This window comes from Triticum urartu, chromosome 6A (genome assembly GCF_056163025.1).
Source record: "Triticum urartu cultivar PI428250 chromosome 6A, HENAU_Tu73, whole genome shotgun sequence".
Lineage (NCBI taxonomy): Eukaryota > Viridiplantae > Streptophyta > Magnoliopsida > Poales > Poaceae > Triticum > Triticum urartu.
The window spans coordinates 602,554,729-602,581,835 of NC_141878.1; the positions used below are offsets into that span (position 1 = coordinate 602,554,729).

The 27,107-nt window shown below is 41.3% G+C and overlaps 1 protein-coding gene across 2 annotated transcripts in view; it reads left to right on the top strand.

The window, feature by feature from the left end:
- Positions 1 to 1,504: 1,504 nt before the first annotated feature.
- The window catches only part of LOC125515649 (putative serine/threonine-protein kinase PBL18), a 30,263-nt gene continuing 4,660 nt past the window's right edge, over positions 1,505 to 27,107 (top strand). The window contains exons 1-6 of one of the 2 annotated variants that reach the window (XM_048681163.2): positions 1,505 to 1,622; positions 22,844 to 23,001; positions 23,090 to 23,348; positions 23,855 to 24,077; positions 24,173 to 24,293; positions 25,548 to 25,709. In XM_048681163.2, coding sequence (XP_048537120.2) covers positions 1,610 to 1,622; positions 22,844 to 23,001; positions 23,090 to 23,348; positions 23,855 to 24,077; positions 24,173 to 24,293; positions 25,548 to 25,709 — 936 coding nt within the window. In that variant the 5' untranslated portion in view covers positions 1,505 to 1,609. The remainder of the gene's footprint in view (positions 1,623 to 22,843; positions 23,002 to 23,089; positions 23,349 to 23,854; positions 24,078 to 24,172; positions 24,294 to 25,547; positions 25,710 to 27,107) is intronic. The other variant, XM_087529296.1, reaches the window with a different exon arrangement.

Consider the following 27,107-nt stretch of genomic DNA (forward strand, 5'->3'; position numbering starts at 1 on the left):
CCCTGCTGCTCCCGATGCGGCGCCAGATCCACGCACTGCCCCGATCTGATCCGGGGTGCCGCGGCGGCGTGGGCTGCAGGCTCGGCCTGATTTAAGGGGGCGGTCCTAGGGTTCCTCAAGTGACAAGACGAAGATCTGCCTAACGCCTGTCTTTTTTGATCTGGCCAGAGTGTCGGGTTCCGGAAGGCTCCGCCGGCGAACTCCCATGGGCGCGTTATGCCTGGAGATTGCTGGATCGGGTGGGATTCAGTCGTGCCCACTGGTTCTCTGTTAAGGAGGGGAGCGGTGCGAAGCTCTGCTATCTGTTGCCATCATGGGATATTTAGTTCCACGGTGAAGTCAGAGGTGGAGAATGTCATGGAAGCCGAGATCAGAGGACTAGTAATGGTGATTGGAGCCTTTGTGGCGATGAGGAACTTGCTTGGAGTTTCGGATTTTGTAGCAGCGGTATGTAAGTGGTGGAGGCAGCACATGTGCAGTTCAAAGTCTTACCTCTTAGGGTGAAAATCCAAGGTCTGGCCTTAATTGGTTGTGCCTGGCAATGGTCTTGTTGAAGACATTGTTTTGAGAGCGAGGACTATCTTTGGGGTGAAAACCCAAGATCTATAATCAGGTGACGACGGTGCATGTGCAGTGTTTTCTTCTTTGAGGTGTCACTCTTGGAGAACTTGGACTTCAGGTGTTGTTTTGGTGGTGGTTGTACTGTTGCCGCATGAACTGGAATTCTGTAGTGGGGCCTTTTTCTTTTTTAGCTTCTTCTTCGTTTTTTTGGATGTGCATTCGTAATGCCATTAGGGTATTGTGTTGTTACAGAGGCCGGATGTAATTGATATCTTCGCGATGTATTATTCCCTTTATTGAAAAAATGTATATAACTGAAGAAGTTTATATGATGAACACCAATTATAAACACCTACCTAATGGATCGATCCAATGGCCGAGATGACTTGCACGTTCCAATTTGGGTTTGCTTACAATACACCAATCCAGATCAGTATTCAAATCGTTGGATGGCACATACCAAATCATCTTAAAATACTAGCATTGACTAGTGCAACTCGACCACGTCTTCTGAAAATGTGAAACGTTCTTCTCCAAATCAGTAACGTGCACAGAAGGTAGCATACGTGTGATGCAACTAAGAGGTACTAGTGGGTACCGAAATTAGCCGTCAATTGGGTGAGCAACAATAGAGCCGGGCAACTTGAAGTTAAACTTCGTGTCACCTCTGGCATAGTGACGAACGTTAGGAACGTCACCAAGCATTGGTTGGCTGGCTGCAACTAGTGTGTCATCTTGGAAAATTACTTTAACGTGAAGCTTTTTGTAGAGACTCGACCTGCTCAAACTTGTGAACGTCAGGGCACGCTGATTGGTTGAGAGAGAGTTGACATATTACGAATTGACATGTCTGACGTAGCTCAACTAGGAGTGTTTCATAATGTTTTGTCCAGCATACCGCGTACGGAATGGTTCAACATTTTCGTTTGGGTACATGCCATATATAGGTCTCACCCATCAGGAAGTACCCCATGCCCTGATATAACGCCGCCTGGCCCCCTCCACAAGACTAGCCAACATCTCAAACGCAGCACTCCTGCAGGCCGGCATGGATTTTCCAGGTATTTACCGTTTCTCTTCATTTTACTGCAAAATATTTTCTCAAGAAAGTGAATTAGTTAATGCGCTCCTCCCGCATCATATAGTGAATTAGATGCCCTATGCACCTGGACGGAGGGAGTAGCTTTAATTTGAGGACGTGCCTCTTGATCATGCTCCACTTTAGGATATGCCTTGGATGGTTCCACCAGCCATCCTTAGGGCATGCCCAACAAGGGCGCTAGCGGAGGGCGAGGATTGATTTCATTCCTTGTTGATGATCAGTTTTTTTTTTGAGAAACATCATACATACTCAGACACTGACAACACGCATGCACACTTATCCCTATGAACATATGCACGTAACCCTTTCCCTCCAAGCACGTTCAAGTGACTAATCCGGCAGATCACGAGATTGACGAAGTTTCCATCGGAGCCCTCTCTTTGAGACACATAGACGATCTGGGTGCACTTCATCTTCAGCGGATTCTCACAAAGACAAGCACTTGGCTATGGTACGACTCACAAAAATGAGAACGACCTAACGTGTTTAATCGCGTGACTTATCTAGTTCCCCGGATGATGATCTTCACGACTTTACGGTACCCCACCTTGGCACCCCACCGCTCCCATCAAGGATCATCTTCCACCACCTTCCTGATGACAGCCTACTATCTCCCGTCTTGTTGCTCCATAGGACGATGATCGCCCGTTCCTCCCTTATGTCACTTCATCGAACAATTATTGCATGCCCCGAGGCACTAGTCGGGTCACCACCCCGGGGCATGCATGACTTCAAATCTTCGACCTTGATCTGATATCAGTTGTTGGAATTCCTCACATGATCGATACATCAAAGTAGACGAACACTTGCAAGTGAGTTTTTCTCTGGAAAAAAGGTATTTCAAACTTGGAACAAGCATGAAGAAATTGATGAGACTTTTTATCTTTTGATTTTTCTTGCGGAACTGCCACACGCACGAAAACATTGTATCCAAGGGCCCGTATCATGCCATTTATTTTTTCCCTCTGATTTTCAACGGTTCAGCTTGTAACATGACCTAAGCTCGTACCTCTTTCTGTGCAAGCCTGACACGCTTGCCACATGTCCGACTAACAACACTGATACATGTAGGACTCGGATAAGATTAACACCCACCCCTACACACACATCTAATTTTCTATCATGTCAGATATCCTCCGTGATGTCGCTGAAAGTGAGCCCTGAGACGCAGCCATGTAGAATCTTCCCCTCACCCCCCCCCCAACATCATCAACAGCAGCTTGCTCTTTGGTGCTCAAGACATCGATGAACTTGAAGAGAGAGAGAGAGAGAGAGAGAGAGAGAGAGACGCATGCACACTCTGAGTGGATGGGATAGCATCACAACAGCACGCACTTGAGTGAACGTTCGTATGAAAGGATTACTATTTTTTTTCCAATCAATAGCCCACCCACGCAAATGCGGGCATCACCTTAATAGGTCATTGTTTCTACCACTGAAATTCTTCTATAAGTAAGATTATTAGCATTGGGACTGACTCATGTATCTTACAAGTACACAATTTTTATCACTACAGATATCAAAAGTGTATTTTTCTATATGAATAAAAAAACTATTCCAGAGATTCTAGAAGTATCCAATAGTTATCACAAACCAAATATAAGCATTGAGGATATTGACACAATCTTTAAGATGGTACTTTGATCACCAATGTGCAAACATATAGCCACACATAAAAATAAATATATAATATAAAAGTATCATTATAGAATTGCATAGTACTATTTAGAAATTTAAATCTGGTCATGCTAAGAACAAATTAAGCAATATAAGTTAGCATTGATGATTTCATGAACCATTACATTTTCATGAGTTGACAGGCCAATTGTACACAATATTGTTACGTGGAATAAAATATTTGATAGTTATTTGTTTCATCATGATATGTGTTATTGCTTTTCTAGGAGATGTAAATTATGAGTAACAATCAGTGGTTTTCCACCGACAATTGAGTGAGTAGACCGATGGTCTAATCATGTTCATGTGTAGCTTTCATGTACGAGTTGTTACGGTTCATTCATAATTAGATGATACATGATGAAATTTTAAAGGTTTTGATATATTTAATTACGATTATGAAGATATATTTTCTGTGATCTACTTCATTATTAACCAATCGATGATTTCTCTCTAACTAGTTTGATAATTCGTGACATTAATTTTTAGATTAAAGTGGGATTTATTTTCTTTGTATTCCTTTCAATAAATCAGGTGGTGGCTCTTGCTGGCATTCCCAAAATTTGAATGATACTTTACCTAAACACATATACTAATTATTTTAATCGGATAGGTTCCGCAATAAATCTCTTCATGTCACTTTGATCAGGTTTTATGTTTGAATAGTAGGTTGTTTATATTTATATTTTGTAGGTCACATAGATTTTACTAAGATTGTATTAAAAACTGCAATTGAAATTCCAATGACACCTTCTGATTATTATTGTTGAAACTAAAATATGCAAAATTTGGTGAAATTATAAGAAATTCCAAGGGACTATGTTATTGACATATATGCTATAGGAAATAAAAAATGCATCTTTTAATAAAGTGCATATTTAAATTTTAGTTGATAGTTGTGATTGTGAAATGTAATATTCATATTTCACTTACATGTTATTTGAAGCTAATGTGGTTGAGAAAGTGATATGGTAATTGAAAAGCAACTCATATTAAATCATTTGTTATTGAACTGCATCTGGTAATATAGTGATTTGTTATAGAAATACATATGGTTCTATAATTTTTCTAGTGCTGAAAATGCATCTTGTGCTGGAAACATATTATATTTAATTTCAATCAATTTCTAAAATAGTGAAATATGGGTTATCGAAAGATGAAAAAAATGGAAATATGTGAAATTTTCTTAAAAACCTTATATAGCTTGTGACACCCATTTCAATTTCAGTCAAATTGGGAAACAATTAAGTACAACCATTTTAGAGGGACTTTTTTTATTAAAATATGTGGATAATGAAATTGAAATGCAAATTCCAGTTCACACTAGTAGTTGAGATTGTGGAATTTGTCATTCGTATTTCAGGTTTATGTTATTCGAAATGCATGTAGTTATGAAAGTGATCTGCTAGTTGAAATACAGCTGGTATTGAAATGGATTTGGTAACAAAATGATCTGGTAGTGAAGCATCCAGTAATTCTTCAAGTAACCAAGGGAAATGGTGTTGAAATGTATCTAGTACTGAAAATGTGTATATTATTCAAAAGTATGACATTCAGTTTCAATCCATCTATGAAACAGTGAAATATGGGTTATCAAAATATATAGTATTGAAAAGAACTAAACTATGTGAAATCATTTAAAAAATATTTGTATCGCTTATGATATCCATTCCCATTTCAATCAAATTGTGAAACAAATAAAACTACTAGAATGCCTGTGCGTTGCCAGGGCATTTGAAATATTTTTTTGGAGTTATATATGAACATAGTACATGTTAAATTTCATAGTATACAAAATATATCGAGTAATAATTGAAATCTACTTCACTTGCAATGTAAGTTGATACAAAAAGGTAATCTGACAATGTATACATAGAGAGTGATAATCCAATTAATAATCTGGTAGGAATTAACGAGCTTAAGAAATTCCCGACTGTTGTCTTTAGTTTCATCCGCATAATATCGAGCAAGTATAATGAAAACTTCTTTCTCAACACATAACCATCATTCACAGGCAATATAGGTAGTGAGCACAAACACTTCACGTGGAAGGTCTAAAAACGCGCAATGAAGATTACTCACTATGAAAACTGGACGAGCCAGTTCTTTACTGTTCCATGAGAGCATGAAATAAAAAACAAAATAGTCAGACACATCCCTACAATTGAATAAATTAATATTATCTTGAATATAGTGATAAAAAATAAATCATTGTATCTTGAATTTTATGATCATGAAATATATAAATTTACTAGTCTGTGCTCATTAGAATGCCAGCCAGAAATATACATTGACATCTAGATATATAGGAATTCCAACTGGGTTGCGCTATTTTGAGTGCATTGTAAAATTCCCTCATAAAAATAACGGATAGTTATCATAGTGGCAATGTCACTCCATTTGACCAGAGCATCAAGTATGTCCAATATTTGAATATCATGGTTTTTGGCATTGACGTCTGATAGATACCAATGGGGCCCGTATGTTGCAATAGGGCATATTTTATTATTTCAACGCCAATTGCATCAGTCCTCAAAAATAATAATTGTATCTAACATACACCATTTTCGTTATCGTTGAGTCACTCTTCTTATTCTTCTAGCACTGTCTATCTATCTATCTATCTATCTATCTATCTATCTATATATCTCGGTCTCGAATTATGAACCCTCTCCGCGTCTTTTCTTCCTTGTGAATCTTACTTGTCCAACCTCTCTCATTCCCCACTTCAGTTAATTTAGTGTCCAATTATACACATAATGGTCTAGGACTGCCTAAGTGCCCAGAGCAAAATGGGCCAGCCGATTTCCCTGAGCCGTCCGTGACTTATCAAATATTAACCAAATAGTTGTACGGCTTTCTTCTATCACAAAATATTTCCCCTTAGACGAAGAATAACAACTTCCTTCCCCAACATGATTTCCCATTCCTCTGCCCACTTTCCATGTGTTGCCGGCCCAACCCGCTGCTCATGTTCCCTGCGGTCGGTGGTGTTGACCGAGCTCTCATGCGCACCACGTGCGCCCGCCGGAGGACGCAGAAGATCCAACCACCGCAAGTGCGCTCCCACTCCAGCACTATGAGCTCCTCCACCTCGGGCTGCCGCGCTGACCAAGTAGCAGCAAGCACTCTCGTGCCGCTGCGCGACTTCATGATGGAACCTCCTTGCCGCTGGACCCCCGAAGCTGCTACCCGAGTGTTCTATAGGTCACCGAAGCTCGTCCACCATGCACTCCACTGGAGCAGCACCACCACGACGGGCCTCGGCCCTCCTGCCGTAGATCTGCGCTGCCCAGACCACCAGCACACGCCTGGAGAGCCTCCCTGCCCAGCCTCGCCAAGCCGCCTCTCCCCATGCTGGACGCGCACCACGCGAAGTGCTTGCTACTTGTATATGAGTTACGAATTGAAGAATGGGCTCATCGCAAAAAAAAAGAATTGAAGAATGGGTAATACAAAGAATACTTTTCAAGTAGGGTCATTGGTATACATATCTTAAAGTCACTAAGTGGTGGATATTTTTATAGTACATACCTTTACCTTTAGAAAGGACTTTAGCCACGTGTCAATCCATGCTATAGTATATTTTATTCAACTTATCAGGTTGGTACCCTCGGGCTTCCACAAAAAAGTGGCTAGGGTATGCTAACGGGTAGTGCACGGCGGCATGCCGCGCTTCATTGGCTGGTTTGAGAGTTTTTCCTTGTTTGAGATTTTGAGAGTTTGTTGTGTGTTTTTTGTGAATATGTCTTTGCAGAGGAGTATTATGATCTAGTTGTTTGTTTATGTTCAACATATTAGAAATATGGATGACACAAATATAAAAAAATATCCACCATGTGTCACCTTTTCATAACTTCTCACATGATAAAGGTCACAAGGGATTACCAAGTTAATTAGTAGTTCTAGGATCTAAAGTTCAATATGCATCTTCCATTTTGGAAAAAAAATGACATAGCTTATCTCTCCCACTCTTCATCTTTTTTCACCTGCAAGACTTGCATTGACCTGATATTCTATAGTTGAGAACATACCCAGATACCGATAGTGATGGCAAGCACAGTAATGTTACAATACACTTCCACTGCGACAAATAGTAGTGCCAATTCTTCAGGTTCAAAGGTTGATACATTTTGGAGCTCGTTCGTCCACGACAATGATGCAAGTTGGAGGCAGCTGGGCACCTAGCACGCTGACCAACCCCCATGGCTTTTGCGAAGGCGAACCACGGGAATGCTGAACTGTTAGGGAACGTAGCAGAAATTCAAAATTTTCTTACGTGTCACCAAGATCTATCTATGGAGAGACTAGCAATGAGGGAAAGGAGAGTGCATCTACCTACCCTTGTAGATCGCTATGCGGAAGCGTTCAAGAGAACGGGGTTGAAGGAGTCGTACTCGTCGTGATCCAAATCACCGGAGATCCTAGTGCCGAACGGACGGCACCTCCGCATTCAACACACGTACAGCCCGACGACGTCTCCCATGCCTTGATCCAGCAAGGAGAGAGGGAGAGGTTGAGGAAGACTCCATCCAGCAGCAGCACAACGGCGTGATGGTGGTGGAGGAGCGTGGTGATCCAGCAGGGCTTCGCCAAGCACCGCGAGATATGAGGAGAAAGAGAGGGAGGGCTGCACCAACGGGAGAGATCAAATCGTGTGTTGGGCAGCCCCTAGGCCTCACTATTTATAGGAGGAGGGGAGGAGGGTGCGCCCCCTCTAGGGTTCCCACCCCTAGGGGGGCGGCAGCCCTAGATGGGAAAGGGGGCGGCCAAGAGGGGGAGAGGGGGGGCGCCCCCTAGGATGGGCCTTAAGGCCCATCTGGACCTAGGGTTTGCCCCCTCCCACTCTCCCATGCGCCTTGGGCCCTTGTGGGGGGGGGGGGGCGCACCAGCCCACCTGGGGCTGGTCCCCTCCCACACTTGGCCCATGCAGCCCTCCGGGGCTTGTGGCCCCACTTGGTGGACCCCCGGGACCCTCCCGGTGGTCCCGGTATGTTACCGATAAACCCCAAAACTTTTCCGGCGACCAAAACAGGACTTCCCATATATAAATCTTTACCTCCAGACCATTGCGGAACTCCTAGTGACGTCCGGGATCTCATCCGGGACTCCGAACAACATTCGGTAACCACATACAAACTTCCTTTATAACCCTAGCGTCATCGAACCTTAAGTGTGTAGACCCTACGGGTTCGGGAGACATGCAGACATGACCGAGACGTTCTCCGGTCAATAACCAACAGCGGGATCTGGATACCCATGTTGGTTCCCACATGTTCCATGATGATCTCATCGGATGAACCACGATGTCGAGGATTCGATCAATCCCGTATACAATTCCCTTTGTCTATCGGTACGATACTTGCCCGAGATTCGATCGTCGGTATCCCGATACCTTGTTCAATCTCGTTACCGGCAAGTCTCTTTACTCGTTCCGTAACACATCATCCCGTGATCAACTCCTTGATCACATTGTGCACATTATGATGATGTCCTACCGAGTGGGCCCAGAGATACCTCTCTGTCACACGGAGTGACAAATCCCAGTCTCGATTCGTGCCAACCCAACAGACACTTTCGGAGATACCCGTAGTGTACCTTTATAGCCACCCAGTTACGTTGTGACGTTTGGCACACCCAAAGCATTCCTACGGTATCCGGGAGTTGCACAATCTCATGGTCTAAGGAAATGATACTTGACATTAGAAAAGCTTTAGCATACGAACTACACGATCTAGTGCTATGCTTAGGATTGGGTCTTGTCCATCACATCATTCTCCTAATGATGTGATCCCGTTATCAACGACATCCAATGTCCATGGTCAGGAAACCGTAACCATCTATTGATCAACGAGCTAGTCAACTAGAGGCTTACTAGGGACATGGTGTTGTCTATGTATCCACACATGTATCTGAGTTTCCTATCAATACAATTCTAGCATGGATAATAAACGATTATCATGAACAAGGAAATATAATAATAATCAATTTATTATTGCCTCTAGGGAATATTTCCAACAGTCTCCCACTTGCACTAGAGTCAATAATCCAGTTCACATCGCTATGTGATTAACACTCAAGGTCACATCCCCATGTGACTAACACCCAAAGAGTTTACTAGAGTCAATAATCTAGTTCACATTTACCATGTGATTAACACTCGATGAGTTCTGGGTTTGATCATGTTATGCTTGTGAGAGAGGTTATAGTCAACGGGTCTGAACCTTTCAAATCCGTGTGTGCTTTACAAATCTCTATGTCATCTCCTAGATGCAGCTACCACACTCTATTTGGAGCTATTCCAAATAACTGTTCTACTATACGAATCCAGTTTACTACCCGAATAATCTGGATTAGTGTCAAAGTTTGCATCGGCGTAACCCTTTACGATGAACTCTTTTACCACCTCCATAATCGAGAAAATTCCTTAGTCCACTAGTTACTAAGGATAACTTTGACCGCTGTCCTGTGATCCATTCTTGGATCACTCTTGTACCCCTTGACTGACTCATGGCAAGGCACACTTCAGGTGCGGTACACAGCATAGCATACTGTAGAGCCTATGTCTTAAGCATAGGGGACGACCTTCGTCCTTTCTCTCTATTCTGCCGCGGTCGAGCTTTAAGTCTTAACTTCATACCTTACAACTCAGGCAAGAACTCCTTCTTTGACTGATCCATCTTGAACACCTTCAAGATCATGTCAAGGTATGTGCTCATTTGAAAGTACCATTAAGCGTTTCGATCTATCCTTATAGATCTTGATGCTCAATGTTCAAGTAGCTTAATCCAGGCTTTCCATTGAAAAACACTTTCCAAATAACCCTATATGCTTTCCAGAAATTCTACATCATTTCTGATCCATAATATGTCAACAACATATACTCATCAGAAATTCTATAGTGCTCCCACTCACTTCTTTGGAAATACAAGTTTCTCATAAACTTTGTATACACCAAAATCTTTGATCATCTCATCAAAGCATACATTCCAACTCCGAGATGCTTACTCCAGTCCTCAGAAGGATAGCTGGAGCTTTGCACACTTGTTAGCATCTTTCAGGATTGACAAAACCTTCCGATTGTATCACATACAACCTTTCCTCAAGAAAATCGTCGAGGAAACAATGTTTTGACATCCTATCTGCAAGATTTCATAAATAATGCAGTAATCGCTAACATAATTCCAACAGACTCTTAGCATCGCTACGGGTGAGAAAGTCTCATCGTAGTCAACTCCTTGAACTTGTCGGAAAACATCTTAACGACAAGTTGAGCTTTCTTAATGGTGATACTTACCATCATTGTCTGTCTTCCTTTTAAAATCCATATGTACCTAACAGCCTTACGACCATCAAGTAGTTCTTCCAAAGTCTACACTTTGTTTTCATATATGGATCCTCTCTCGGATTATATGGCCTCGAGCCATTTATCGGAATCCGGGCCCACCATCGCTTCTCCATAGCTCGTAGGTTCATTGTTGTCTAGCAACATGACTTCCAAGACAGGATTACATACCACTCTGAAGTAGTACGCATCCTTGTCATCCCACGAGGTTTGGTAGTGACTTGATCTGAAGTTTCATGATCACTATCATAAGCTTCCACTTCAATTGGTGTAGGTGCCACAGGAACAACTCCCTGTGCCCTGCCACACACTAGTTGAAGAGATGGTTCAATAACCTCATCAAGTCTCCACCATCCTCCCACTCAATTCTTTCGAGAGAAACTTTTCCTCGAGAAAGGACCCGATTCTAGAAACAATCGCTTATTGCTTTCGGATCTGAGACAGGAGGTATACCCAACTGTTTTGGGTGTCCTATGAAGATGCATTTATCCGCTTTGGGTTCGAGCTTATCAGCCTGAAACTTTTTCACATAAGCGTCGCAGCCCCAAACTTTTTAAGAAATGACAGCTTAGGTTTCTCTAAACCATAGTTCATACGGTGTCATCTCATCGGAATTACGTGGTGCCCTATTTAAAGTGAATGTGGTTGTCTCTAATGCCTAACCCATGAAGGATAGTGGTAATTCGATAAGATACATCATGGTATGCCCCATATCCAATGGGGTGCATTTATGATGTTCGGACACACCATCACACTATGGTGCTTCAGGCTGTATTAGTTGTGAAACAATTTCCACAACGTCTTAATTCTGTGCCAAACTCGTAGTTCAGATATTCATCTCTATGATCATATCATAGATACTTTATCCTCTTGTCACGACGATCTTTCAACTTCACCCTGAAATTACTTGAACCTTTCAATAATTCAGACTCGTCATTCATCAAGTAAATATACTCAACATCTACTCAAATCATCTGTGAAGTAAGAACATAACGATATCCACTACATGCCTCAGCACTCATTGGACTGTACACATCAAAATGTATTACTTCCAACAAGTTGCTTTCTAGTTCCATTTTACTGAAAACGAGGCTTTCAGTCATCTTGCCCATGTGGTATGATTTGCATGTTTCAAGTGATTCAAAATCAAGTGAGTTCAAACGGTCCATTTGAATGGAGTTTCTTCATGCATATACACCAATAGACATGGTTCGCATGTCTCAAACTTTTCAAAAACGAGTGAGCCCAAAGATCCATCAACATGGAGCTTCTTCATGCGTTTTATACCGATATGACTTACGTGGCAGTGCCACAAGTAGGTGGTACTATCATTACTATCTTATATCTTTTGGCATGAACATGTGTATCACTACGATCGAGATTCAATGAACCATTCATTTTAGGTGTAAGACCATTGAAGGTATTATTCAAATAAACAGAGTAACCATTATTCTCCTTAAATGAATAACCATATTGCGATAGACATAATCCAATCATGTCTATGCTCAACGCAAACACCAAATAACAATTATTTAGGTTTAACACCAATCTCGATGGTAGAGGGAGCGTGCGATGCTTGATCATATCAACATTGGAAACACTTCCAACACATATCGTCAGCTCACCTTTAGCTAGTCTCCGTTTATCCCGTAGCTTTTATTTCGAGTTACTAACACTTAGCAACCGAACCGGTATCTAATACCCTGGTGCTACTAGGAGTACTAGTAAAGTACACATCAACACAATGTATATCCAATATACTTCTATCGACCTTGTCAGCCTTCTAATCTACCAAGTATCTAGGGTAATTCTGCTCCAGTGGCTGTTCCCCTTATTACAGAAGCACTTAGTCTCGGGTTTGGGTTCAACCTTGGGTTTCTTCACTAGAGCAGCAGCTGAATTGCCGTTTCATGAAGTATCCATTCTTTCCCTTGCCCTTCTTGAAACTAGTGGTTTCACCAACCATCAACAATTGATGCTCCTTCTTGATTTCTACTTTTGTGGTGTCAAACATCGCGAATATCTCAAGGATCATCATATATGTCCCTGATATATTATAGTTCATCACGAAGCTCTAGCAGCTTGATGGTAATGACTTCGGAGAAACATCACTATCTCATCTAGAAGATCAACTCCCACTCGATTCAAATGATTGTTGTACTCAGACAATCTGAGCACAAGCTCAACAATTGAGCTTTTCTCCCTTACTTTGCAGGCTAAGAAAATCGTCGGAGGTCTTATACCTCTTGACGTGGGCACGAGCCTGAAATCCTAATTTCAGCCCTCAAAACATCTCATATGTTTCGCGACGTTTCAAAACGTCTTCGGTGCCTCAACTCTAAACCGTTTAACTGAACTATCACGTAGTTATCAAAACATGTATGTCAGATGTTCGCAACATCCACAGACGACGTTCGAGGTTCAGCACACTGAGCGGTGCATTAAGGACATAAGCCTTCTATGAAGCAATGAGGACAATCCTCAGTTCACGGACCTAGTCCGCATAATTGCTACTATCAACTTTCAACTAAATTTTCTCTAGGAACATATCTAAACAGTAGAACTGAAGCGCGAGCTACGACATAATTTGCGAAGACCTTTTGACTATGTTCAGGATAATTAAGTTCATCTTATGAACTCCCACTCAGATAGACATCCCTCTAGTCATCTAAGTGATTACATGATCCGAGTCAACTAGGCCGTGTCCGATCATCACGTGAGACGAACTAGTCAACATCGGTGAACATCTTCATGTTGATCGTATCTACCATACGACTCATGCTCGACCTTTCGGTCTTCTGTGTTCCGAGGCCATGTCTGTACATGCTAGGCTCGTCAAGTCAACCTAGGTGTTTCGCGTGTGTAAATCTGTCTTACACCCGTTGTATGTGAACGTTAGAATCTATCACACCCGATCATCACGTGGTGCTTCAAAACAACGAACTGTCGCAACGGTGCACAGTTAGGGGGAACACTTTCTTGAAATTATAGTGAGGGATCATCTTATTTACTACCGTCGTTCTAAGCACATAAGATGTATAAACATGATAAACATCACATGCAATCAAATAGTGACATGATATGGCCAATATCATATTGCTCCTTTTGATCTTCATCTTTGGGGCTCCATGATCATCATCGTCACTGGCATGACACCATGATCTCCATCATCATGATCTCCATCATCGTGTCTCCATGAAGTTGCTTCGCCAACTATTACTTCTACTACTACAGCTAACGGTTAGCAATAAAGTAAAGTAATTACATGACGTTTATGTTGACACGCAGGTCATAAATAAATTAAGACAACTCCTATGGCTCCTGCCGGTTGTCATACTCATCGACATGCAAGTCGTGATTCCTATTACAAGAACATGATCATCTCATACATCACATATATCATTCATCACATCCTTTGGCCATATCACATCACATAGCATACCCTGCAAAAACAAGTTAGACGTCCTCTAATTGTTGTTTGCATGTTTTACGTGGCTGCTATGGGTTTCTAGCAAGAACGTTTCTTACCTACGCAAAGACCACAACGTGATATGCCAATTGCTATTTACCCTTCATAAGGACCCTTTTCATCGAATCCGATCCGACTAAAGTGGGAGAGACAGACACCCGCCAGCCACCTTATGCAACTAGTGCATGTCAGTCGGTGGAACCGGTCTCACGTAAGCGTACGTGTAAGGTTGGTCCGGGCCGCTTCATCCCACAATGCCGCCGAATCAAGATTGGACTGGTAACGGTAAGCATATTGAACAAAATCAACTCCCACAACTACTTTGTGTTCTACTCGTGCATAGAATCTACGCAATAGACCTAGCTCATGATGCCACTGTTAGGGAACGTAGCAGAAATTCAAAATTTTCTTACGTGTCACCAAGATCTATCTATGGAGAGACTAGCAACGAGGGGAAGGAGAGTGCATCTACATACCCTTGTAGATCGCTATGCGGAAGCGTTCAAGAGAACGGGGTTGAAGGAGTCGTACTCGTCGTGATCCAAATCACCGGAGATCCTAGTGCCGAACGGACGGCACCTCCGCGTTCAACACACGTACAGCCCGACGACGTCTCCCATGCCTTGATCCAAGTAGCAGCAAGCACTCTCGTGCCGCTGCGCGACTTCATGATGGAACCTCCTTGCCGCTGGACCCCCGAAGCTGCTACCCGAGTGTTGTATAGGTCACCGAAGCTCGTCCACCATGCACTCCACTGGAGCAGCACCACCACGACGGGCCTCGGCCCTCCTGCCGCAGATCTGCGCTGCCCAGACCACCAGCACACGCCTGGAGAGCCTCCCTGCCCAGCCTCGCCAAGCCGCCTCTCCCCATGCTGGACGCGCACCACGCGAAGTGCTTGCTACTTGTATATGAGTTACGAATTGAAGAATGGGCTCATCGCAAAAAAAAAGAATTGAAGAATGGGTAATACAAAGAATACTTTTCAGGTAGGGTCATTGGTATACATATCTTAAAGTCACTAAGTGGTGGATATTTTTATAGTACATACCTTTACCTTTAGAAAGGACTTTAGCCACGTGTCAATCCATGCTATAGTATGTTTTATTCAACTTATCAGGTTGGTACCCTCGGGCTTCCACAAAAAAGTGGCTAGGGTATGCTAACGGGTAGTGCACGGCGGCATGCCGCGCTTCATTGGCTGGTTTGAGAGTTTTTCCTTGTTTGAGATTTTGAGAGTTTGTTGTGTGTTTTTTGTGAATATGTCTTTGCAGAGGAGTATTATGATCTAGTTGTTTGTTTATGTTCAACATATTAGAAATATGGATGACACAAATATAAAAAAATATCCACCATGTGTCACCTTTTCATAACTTCTCACATGATAAAGGTCACAAGGGATTACCAAGTTAATTAGTAGTTCTAGGATCTAAAGTTCAATATGAATCTTCCATTTTGGAAAAAAATGACATAGCTTATCTCTCCCACTCTTCATCTTTTTTCACCTGCAAGACTTGCATTGACCTGATATTCTATAGTTGAGAACATACCCAGATACCGATAGTGATGGCAAGCACAGTAATGTTACAATACACTTCCAACACTGCGACAAATAGTAGTGCCAATTCTTCAGGTTCAAAGGTTGATACATTTTGGAGCTCGTTCGTCCACGACAATGATGCAAGTTGGAGGCAGCTGGGCACCTAGCACGCTGACCAACCCCCATGGCTTTTGCGAAGGCGAACCACGGGAATGCTGAACTGTTAGGGAACGTAGCAGAAATTCAAAATTTTCTTACGTGTCACCAAGATCTATCTATGGAGAGACTAGCAATGAGGGGAAGGAGAGTGCATCTACATACCCTTGTAGATCGCTATGCGGAAGCGTTCAAGAGAACGGGGTTGAATGAGTCGTACTCGTCGTGATCCAAATCACCGGAGATCCTAGTGCCGAACGGGCGGCACCTCCGCATTCAACACACGTACAGCCCGACGACGTCTCCCATGCCTTGATCCAGCAAGGAGAGAGGGAGAGGTTGAGGAAGACTCCATCCAGCAGCAGCACAACAGCGTGGTGGTGGTGGAGGAGCGTGGTGATCCAGCAGGGCTTCGCCAAGCACCGCGAGATATGAGGAGAAAGAGAGGGAGGGCTGCACCAACGGGAGAGATCAAATCGTGTGTTGGGCAGCCCCTAGGCCTCACTATTTATAGGAGGAGGGGAGGAGGGTGCGCCCCCTCTAGGGTTCCCACCCCTAGGGGTGCGGCAGCCCTAGATGGGAAAGGGGGGCGGCCAAGAGGGGGAGAGGGGGGCGCCCCCTAGGGTGGGCCTTAAGGCCCATCTGGACCTAGGGTTTGCCCCCTCCCACTCTCCCATGCGCCTTGGGCCCTTGTGGGGGGGGCACCAGCCCACCTGGGGCTGGTCCCCTCCCACACTTGGCCCATGCAGCCCTCCGGGGCTTGTGGCCCCACTTGGTGGACCCCCGGGACCCTCCCGGTGGTCCCGGTACGTTACCGATAAACCCCAAAACTCTTCCGGCGACCAAAACAGGACTTCCCTTATATAAATCTTTACCTCCGGAACTCCTCGTGACGTCCGGGATCTCATTCGGGACTCCAAACAACATTCGGTAACCACATACAAACTTCCTTTATAACCCTAGCGTCATCGAACCTTAAGTGTGTAGACCCTACGGGTTCGGGAGACATGCAGACATGACCGAGACGTTCTCCGGTCAATAACCAACAGCGGGATCTGGATACCCATGTTGGTTCCCACATGTTCCACGATGATCTCATCGGATGAACCACGATGTCGAGGATTCGATCAATCCCGTATACAATTCCCTTTGTCTATCGGTACGATACTTGCCCGAGATTCGATCGTCGGTATCCCGATACCTTGTTCAATCTCGTTACCGGCAAGTCTCTTTACTCGTTCTGTAACACATCATCACGTGATCAACTCCTTGATCACATTGTGCACATTATGATGATGTCCTACCGAGTGGGCCCAGAGATACCTCTCCGTCACACGGAGTGACAAATCCCAGTCTCGATTCGTGTCAACCCAACAGACACTTTCGGAGATACCCGTAGTGTACCTTTATAGCCACCCAGTTACGCTGTGACCTTTGGCACACCCAAAGCATTCCTACGGTATCCGGGAGTTGCACAATCTCATGGTCTAAGGAAATGATACTTGACATTAGAAAAGCTTTAGCATACGAACTACACGATCTAGTGCTATGCTTAGGATTGGGTCTTGTCCATCACATCATTCTCCTAATGATGTGATCCCGTTATCAACGACATCCAATGTCCATGGTCAGGAAACCGTAACCATCTATTGATCAACGATCTAGTCAACTAGAGGCTTACTAGGGACATGGTGTTGTCTATGTATCCACACATGTATCTGAGTTTCCTATCAATATAATTCTAGCATGGATAATAAACGATTATCATGAACAAGGAAATATAATAATAATCAATTTATTATTGCCTCTAGGGCATATTTCCAACATGAACTCCAGTTGTTTTTCCTCCTTGAATAGTGTTGTCGTCAACAAGTTTATCCTTCCCCGATCATGACGGTCATGGGCTCCCTCGATAATGCATCACTGATGGCACCGATGGAGATGAGGTACGGGAAGAGGACACGCCGGGAGGTGAGGTGAGAGGCCGAGAATGGGGCATGCGGGCGAATTTGGGCGAAACAGGTGTCTACACGCGTCAGTTATTACCTGGCCCATGATCTAATAACCCAGTCAAGGCTGCGGGGAAAATCAAATGTGCAAAATGTTAGCCGCTAAAAGAACAATGAACAAGCAAACTAAATCACGCGCGTGGCATTCGTAGCAGCTGTAAAAAAAAGTTCAAAATACATGAAAAATTGATCCCTTGCGGGCCTAGTGTTCTGGTTATGTGCCGATTCTTGTGGAATTGACACTATTAGCAATCATTATTTCTCGTATACTATAGCTGGTTTCTTTGGAACGAATGCAAAAAAGGAAAAAAGAAACATGGAATCCACAGCTCCTCCGGAATGTCTAGAAATCTATGAAGAGAACATGCTTAGATCAAAAAGAGCTTTGCCTTCTCCCTCTTGTTGTTGCCATGCATGTTCCTACACATGGCAGGCCTCTAGTCATTGTTCTCTTCTTTGATATTAGAGCATGAGGAATGTCTTAGGTAGTAAGAAAAATTGTAGAACCTGGTTCTAGGAAGTTTCCTCAGATTCAAAAACATAATTGGTTGGTCACCAAAAGTTGGCTAGCCAACATATTTGCATGCTAAAAAATTTCCTAAATGCTTAATAGTGCATCTGCACTAATTGGGCTTGACGAGCGCACGCGGTACACGACAAAAAACTCACACTACAAAAAGGGTAATTAGCATTCTGTGTCATCATTACACTAAAAAAGGAAAGTATTTGTTCCTCATTCCATCGAACTCTCCCTACTTTGCATAAATCAGTTAAGAAAGAACAAGTACGTGCATTTATTTGGGCTTAATAAAATTTTAAAAAGCCATAACTCTTGATTCAAGTATCGGAATTCGGATTTCGCCGTCGGAGGGAGGCAACAGGCAACCTTGGCGACCACACAAACCACAGATGGATTTCAGAAAAACTATCACACAACAAAAGCAACAAAAACACACAGAAAAAGATACTTGGATACCTTTTTATGTGCAATACATGAAAGATAAGATAGTTGCCCACAATTAACCATACAGTTGCCTAAAACCATGTATCCCATTGGCCAATCCTCATGAGAACAAATATTACCAAGACCACGATTTGGCCAATATCTAAACGTTTTAGATACCTTTCAATTAAGTTTGTGTCAAAGTGGTGTGTGAAGAATTTCTTCTCTTCGGGTGGGATCCAATGGTATGATAATAAACACTTGGCGGATGATCATAGTGGGTGATGGGGTGGAGCTCGTGATGGGGACATAACTAAAACCATGAAGTTTATTTTATGATATTAAGTTTATCTGTGAACCCCTAAAAACGAACATGTGTATGGTCGTTAATTATCCCTTTTTCAGGTGTCATAGTTACCCAGAATTAGCTATACAGTTGCCTATAACCATGTATCTAGTTGCCCAATCCTCATGAATAGAAACATTACCAAGTCCATAATTTGGCTAATTTGTAAAGGTTTAAGATACCTTTTAATTAAGATTGTGTCATAGAGATGCATCAAGAATTTCATCTCCTCGGGGTGGGATCCCTTGGTATGCTCGTAAAATACTTGGCGACTGATCATAGAGGGGGAGCGGTGTGGAGATGGCCATGAGGACATAACTAAAATCATGAAGTGTTTTTAGGGGATTAAGTTTACATGTGACCCCCTCCAAAAAATGAATACGTGTCTGTTCTTTATCCATTATTTTAGGTGTCATAGTTTCCTACAATTAACGATGCCATTGTCTAAAACCATGTATCCAGTTGCCCAAAATTAACTATACAGTTGTCTGAAATCATGTATCTAGTTGCCCACAATCAACTATACAATTATTTAAAATCATGTATCCAGTTGCCCACTATCAACCATGCAGTTGTCTAAAACCATGTGTCTAGTTGCCCAGTTCTCATGAACAAAACATTACCAAGAACATAATTTGGCAAATATGTGAAGGTTTTAGATACCTTTCATGTTTGTGTCATAGAGATGCGTCAATAATTCATCTCCTCGGGGTGGATCCCTTGGTACGATCAAAAATACATGGCGGATTTTGCTCCTCTTGTTGTCTGAGGAGATGGGATCTGGCTTGATGTCGAAGGGAGCAATGGATGCTGAGCGGCCCTGGGAACACCCGCTCGTCGTTTGGTCTGGAAGATGTCGGACGTATGGACTTGTTCAAATAAATTAGGCGACCGTCATTGGATGGCTAAATGTGTCTAGGGAGGCCGATCCTCACATTTGGGGTGATTGGGTGTCCTTATGGTAGGCAACTTAGAGGTGAAGCTAGTCAATTAGTAGTCATGGTAACCAACTTAAAAGTATCCTCCACTGATAGGTAGCCATCCTAGGGCGAAAAAGGAGTTGCTTTCCTATAGCACTAAAGTTGCCTCTGTAGAACACAACGTTGCTCAAAAAAAGTTTGTTGAAACCTACTCATATGAGATCTAGTTTTGAAGAACTCGTTGCGAGAAACCCAATAGTGAAAACGGATCTAAATTCTGACATTCGAATCAAAAGTTATGACTTCTTTAAAAAAATTGAAACCACATATAAATGCACGTGGTCTCTGGCGGAGCTAACCTGAGGATAGGAGACTATGCACTTTCCTTTTTTAGTTGGCTAGAATGACATGTCACATCAATTTCCTAATATGGTGAGTATGCTCGAGCAGTCCAACGAGCGCCCATGCGTTGCCTAGCAATGTCCTAAAAAATTGGCTATCAATTGGTTAGCTACCAACTTATTTCGCACATCTCACAAAATTTGTCAAAATTGGCAAGTCTTGGAGTTTCAAAATATTAACATATCAAAATATTGCCAAGCGAACTGTTTGCCACTAACCAATCATGTACTTAACCTTTTATTGTCACCTACTTTTGGGCCCACAAGCAGAACATTGCATTTCATCATCATTTACATTCCTCTTGCAATTTGATCTAGATTGGGCCCCACATATGATCAACACATTTTTAGAACTCAATTCTAGTACTAGAACTGATTCCAACCATTTTTCCTTTAAAACAGCATTTGACAATGTTTAGCACCAACTAGAGGTAGTGCTCTGATTGAATAGCACTAAATGGTGCCCAACACTTGACATGGCCTAAGAAGCCCTAACTTTTATCGCATAATTAAGGAAAATATAAGTCATAATAGTAACACTGTGATGTGTTTAGGTATTTTTAAGAAAATCTACTTATGTACATCTATGAAGATCTAATGGCCTTACTGTATACAGATACACTTCTGAAGATCTAATGGCTGATATCTAATAAAAATCTAGCTTATGGGATCCATCTATATAAAATGGTCCACTAAATCATTGTATGGATGAATTTTTTGTGGGAATTTTTAGCAACCTCTCTTATTTGTTGTTGTAGTGTGCTTTTATAATATAACTGATTTTACTTTAAGCGCATATTCGATTCTTGGAATGTTTTGTTTTTTGAATAATTATCCCTATAAAAGCCTATTTGATTTTGAGGATTTTAAAATATGGAAGATATAATAACACATAGGTAGAGAACAAGAATTCATGTGAAAAATGGAGATTTGATAAGCACAAGAATTGTGCAAATTTTGGTGTTAGACTCGGCCAAATAAGAAAAAAAATAAGCACACTCAAATCTAAGTCAAATCAATAACAAAATTGAAATTACAGGAGGTCTCAAATGATATCCGAGTGAGCTGGATAATTTATGTGTTGTTTTTTCCTTCACTTTGGTCCTCAAACTTGCTAGAATTTATAAAGCATTCCACATTGGTAAATTTGATGGACAAAGCGGAGTCGTTTCTGAGTTTTGATGACAAGATTGCACCTCCTCAACTAGTTTGATGGTTGTAGACACATTTCACTCTACATTGAACTCCATCTTTGCATGGCATGAATCCATTTTACTGAAATATAAATATATCAAATTTTAGCATACTCCCTTTTATGTACAAATACAAACATATTAAAAACTAAAAAATTATGGACTTATTTGCAATTTGTTCACGTAGTTCTTATTGAAGTATCTTACAAATAGTATATGAAGATAGTCAAAATGAAATGTGGGTGTAACTACATCTCGTTGTAGGATGTATTTTCCATATACATGTGTGTGTGTGTAGTTGACCTACATATATAACTAGATGACACCCAACGCGTTTCTAGGGAACTTGTGTTGCAATATATTTTAATATGATTTGGTTGTTTGAAATTTATATGTGAAAATTAATATTGAAAACACATATGATTTATTATACAACTATAATTATTGTAGAATATAAGTAGCATTTTTCATGCATGTTGAAAAGAAAGAAATAGTGAGATTGATGAGATAACATGTGTGGTGAATTGAAATGTGTAAATGTTGAGAGTGAAAATAAATAGCACATGGATGGTGAGATAAATAGTTAATAGGGTGATGAGGTGGCATGCATGTGTGGTATGATGGCATGTGTGCATGTCGAGAGAAATAGAGGTGGTGTTAATCAACTATTTAGGTATATAAGATTCCATTATTACATATGTATGTGCATATACAATGCCATTTTATATATGTTTGTATGTGCGTGGGTGTGTCTATATATAGGAAAAATACATACTACCAGCGAGGGGTAGTTATCCCCATGTTTAAAATAGTACCATGTGGTAGTTACTATACCAACAAACATTTCATAAAACATCCTAATTCCTACGAGAGCACATGTGTGATATTAGTATTACAAAACTTGTCAATGTTTCCGAACTATAGGTCAACTAAGCCATACACATTATATAATATATAACACATTTTTGTTGTATAATTGTTGCTTGACCTCTTCCATAACGGTGCTCCTAAATATATATTAAGCGAGTGTGTGAAATGTTTGTTACATATATAATAATACAATTAATGTAACAGATTTGTAGGGATATGCAATGCTTTAGGTAGTTTGATCGTTGCTACCATGTGTTCAAACAATAGACAATGTATTTGGTCTTACTTGATACAATATTTTTGCATTGCAGTAATGGATCATGATCAAGTACGTGAACTGGAAGTCCTGGAAGGCATACTTGGTGATGCAAGTGCTGAACCATTCAAGATATCTTATGGACTATTGAAAACCATTACAAGAAATTTTTCTAATGAGATTGGTCATGGTTCGTTTGGAAATGTGTATCGGGTATGTTTTAATCTCGGCTGCCTTGGATATTTTTCCACGTTTTCTCCTTATGCTGCAAAAAAGTGTTAATTATGACATGTGTAAATAGGGAGGTCGGGAAAATTTGCCGGTCGCTGTGAAGAAGATCTCCAATGTGCATACTATCTCTGATAAGGAGTTCATGGATGAGATCAAGTGTTTAAAAAGTGCAAAACACAAGAATATAGTTAGATTTCTAGGCTATTGTGCGGAAACTGACGAAGAAATAACGCCGTATGGTGGAACATTGGTGATGGCAGGGAAACCGATCAGGATGATGTGTTTTGAATATGTTCCTAATGGAAATATTCGGCAATATCTTGCAAAAGGTACATTGATCTTACAACTTTATTTATCAAAGTTATAGCCAATTTTGAATTTATCATAGGTTCAAATCCAACATTGGGTCTATTACCTCAACAGTACCTTAAAACTCTTTCTATGGCAGAAAAAATAGATTTCTGGCTGGGACGACCCTCATGCACTGAGGAAATTTTCCTTTATAATCACACTATAACTTTCCTGAATATTTAATGTATATGGTCTGCAGTCGTTCGGGACATTTCCATGTAACATGTTTTATGTGTTTATAGGGAGCAGGCCAAAGTATAGTACTATAACACTACTTTATTTGTACAACGGTGGGGGTAGGTAGGGTTGGCATAGAGATGGTGAATATGAGAGTCAATCGCCCTTTGCCTACTTGTTGTGTGATCAACAATAAACGACCACTAATCCCATTACATATACTAATTAAATTGTCACGCCAAACACACAGGGACATGAAAGGGGAATAAATTACAAAGACTGATAGATATTTTGCTTGCTATTGCAGAGAATCCTCAAGGAGTCGACTGGCCCGCATGCTACAAAATTATTAGGGGAATTTGTCACGGTTTGAATTATCTTCATGACAGGAAAATTAACCATCTTGACCTGAAACCAGAAAATGTTATGTTGGATGATCAGATGGAACCAAAAATTACAGATTTCGGTCTGTCAAGATTCTTAGATCAAGGAACGTCCACCATGGTTACTAAGCACATAATTGGAACACCGTAAGTTAATTAAGCTATCATGTCGACATCTGATATTTGTTAAATTGGCTATGTGCAAGGATACTTCAGATTAACTATTACACCAATGCATACAGGAGATATATTGCACCAGAAATCATAAATAAAGGACATCTATCATTCAAGACAGATGTATATGCTTTGGGCATTATTATCATAGAACTATTGACTGGGAAGAGTATGATAAGCCTTGAGAATGTAAGGAGTAACTTAATTAACCGGCTAGTCAACTTGTTGAATTATGGGAAGAAAATATTCACTTGTACTATCATTGCATTAAAATGTATTTTTTTACTCTGCACAGTCTTCATTTTATAGGTTTTACCACTACTTTTGATGAATATGTTGTGAAATCAGTGTACTAATAATGATAATATTAGCATCTAACTTATATAGGGTTTCAATTTAATTAGTGGTAAAAGGTATACAAGTTTTAATGCTCACATTCCTGCAAAAAGTTTTCCTTGATAAACTTAATCCTATATTGTATCTATCAATTTACTCCAAAGAAATGGTGTGCATAGACTACTCTATTTCATACATTTTTTGTAAGATCTATGTATTTGTGTTGTAGTACATACATACATATAAATCAGGTTTTACCACACTCAACTCGGCTAATTTGCAACTTAATTATATTCAGAAGCTGTGATTTCTTAAAAACTATCATGGATATTCACATCTGGGAGAGACTAGTATAAAAGCAACATTTAGGATACAAAAATAGAAAAACCAACGACATACGTTGGATGCCGAATGGATGTCTCAGATCCAACTTAAGTGACATGGTGGAAGGACCAGTTTATACATAACTGTTAGTCAGGGGGGTTTTCATAAAATAAGCATGAAGCTTCCCCACTCCCCTGCATTGAATGTGAGGCATCCATTCATGATCCGACGGATGTCATTGAGTTTTTCCATTCTTGCACACTAGGTTCTGTTTTTACGCTAGTCTTCCCCTATTCATCTACATATGACAAGTACACTTGCAGACTTGATGCAAAAAGTATGTCTATATGCATCCTGCATAACAAAATTCATCTATTGAGCAGTGTGCTATCCTCCAAATTTTATTTCTATTTTCCAGGGTTGCATGTGAACGTATTTTTGCACCAAAGCTTGCAAGTATACATATAATAGCATGATAAACATTGGATTTCATTTTCCAAAATACGGCTTTCTAAGTGTGTGAAGAGGAAGATACATACAGGGTGCATCTCGACCCGGTTAGAAATAAGAATGTTACTACATAGTTTATGCTTACATCAGACCTATAATGGGAAAATTCACCATTTACATGTGTCGGTTTTGATATAACTATTAATTTTCAGGAAGCTACCAATTTACTTACTGGTCAAGTAAACCACGCCATATGTTGTGTATTTTCTTTTTGATATTTTAAATAAATATGGCCAAGGGCTGTTACCACGCGTCTTTGAACTTTATTTACAGTGGGATGAATCGTTAGACATGGACTGTCCACGAAGGAGGAAGTGCTCCGAAATGGCTCGACAGTGTACGGACTTTGACAAACGTAACAGGCCCACAATGCGTGATGTAATTACTGACCTGGATAAGTTGGAGAGCATGCATCCATGGTCTTCCATAAGCCAGGTACATATGATTAATTAATGACAAAGTTGGTCTTCTTTGGCAAGGATTATTTGTGCAAATTCCACCCGTACACAATATGCATATACTAAACCCCATATGTAAGAGCAGAGCATACTATATAGTAGACGGCAAAATTAATGATGATAATGTGAAAGGTCAACCCGGGAGGGTGGGGGTTGCCCACCTGAATCATTTCCGTTCTTCATTTATATGAAGGGGCATAAAACCCCGGAAATGCCCTTTGGTGGTGGGTGCATTGGTGGACATTAAAAACCATATTTCCACGACGCAAAAAAAGCAAAAAAAATGCACACACAAAAATACACATATAACACGTTTTTAACACAAAACACACATATATCACATTCAAGAAAAGTTTCATAACAGTACACTTCCATACATGGCATAGACAAAAATAACAAATACATAAATGAAAATGGGCCAATATTTTTTATCCTTGGGCTAGGATATTGTTTTTTTGTGCAGCTTGCAAATCATAATATTTTTAATTGAAAATTCACAGATCTTTCGTGAATATGTGTAAGTTTCCACAGTTTATTTCGGATTTTTTTAGAAACTTGGAAATATGATTGTTGAATCATTTCAAAAAAAAATTGGAGCCAATGCCCCCGTCCACCAAAAGGTCGCTTCCCACAAACCCTAGATTTTTACAAGGGAAGGTTACAACGTAAGGAGGTGTGGGTGGGAGGGACTACCTTAATCTAACCACCAAGAAGATAAGCCAGGCGTCCACATCATCCCTAACGGACAAGGGCAACCATTGCCGCCAAAGGACAATGCCCGTGTGGCAAAGGCTTCAAAAATGTGCGAGAGGGGGTGGGGGGAGTTGCCATGCATTTGACAAAAACCCGTTTTTATGCTTCCATAGTCACCGGCAGCAAAGAAGAGGGTCAACATCGACCTCCCCAAGATGGCATCCGGAAGACGCGTGCGGTTGAGCAACCTAACAGACGCTTCTCCCATGACCGGTCATCCGATGGAGGCCTAGAGGCACCTATTGGGGCTTAATAGATGATATTGTGATGTGTTAACTAAATTAGTTGAATGGGTGTTAATGTTGAAGCTAGCAACGCCGCCCCGCAAAAATGAGCTTCAATTACACTATATGTTCATATAAACATGTGATTTTAATTAGTTAAGCCCTATTATCATGATATATAGTATATGGCTGGGTGGAGCACATATGTAATTAGTTAAGGTTCACATTCCTAATTGGCAAGCCGATCTCAAGTGCGTGTCAGTCACATACGTAGCGCGCGGCGTGCTCCCTGGGACCCACGTGAGAAGAGCCGCAACCTAGCTTGTCCTCACCAGGTCCAGACATTTTTTTCCAGGCCACACCGCATTTCCTTTCTTCTCAGCGAACCAATCTTCCTC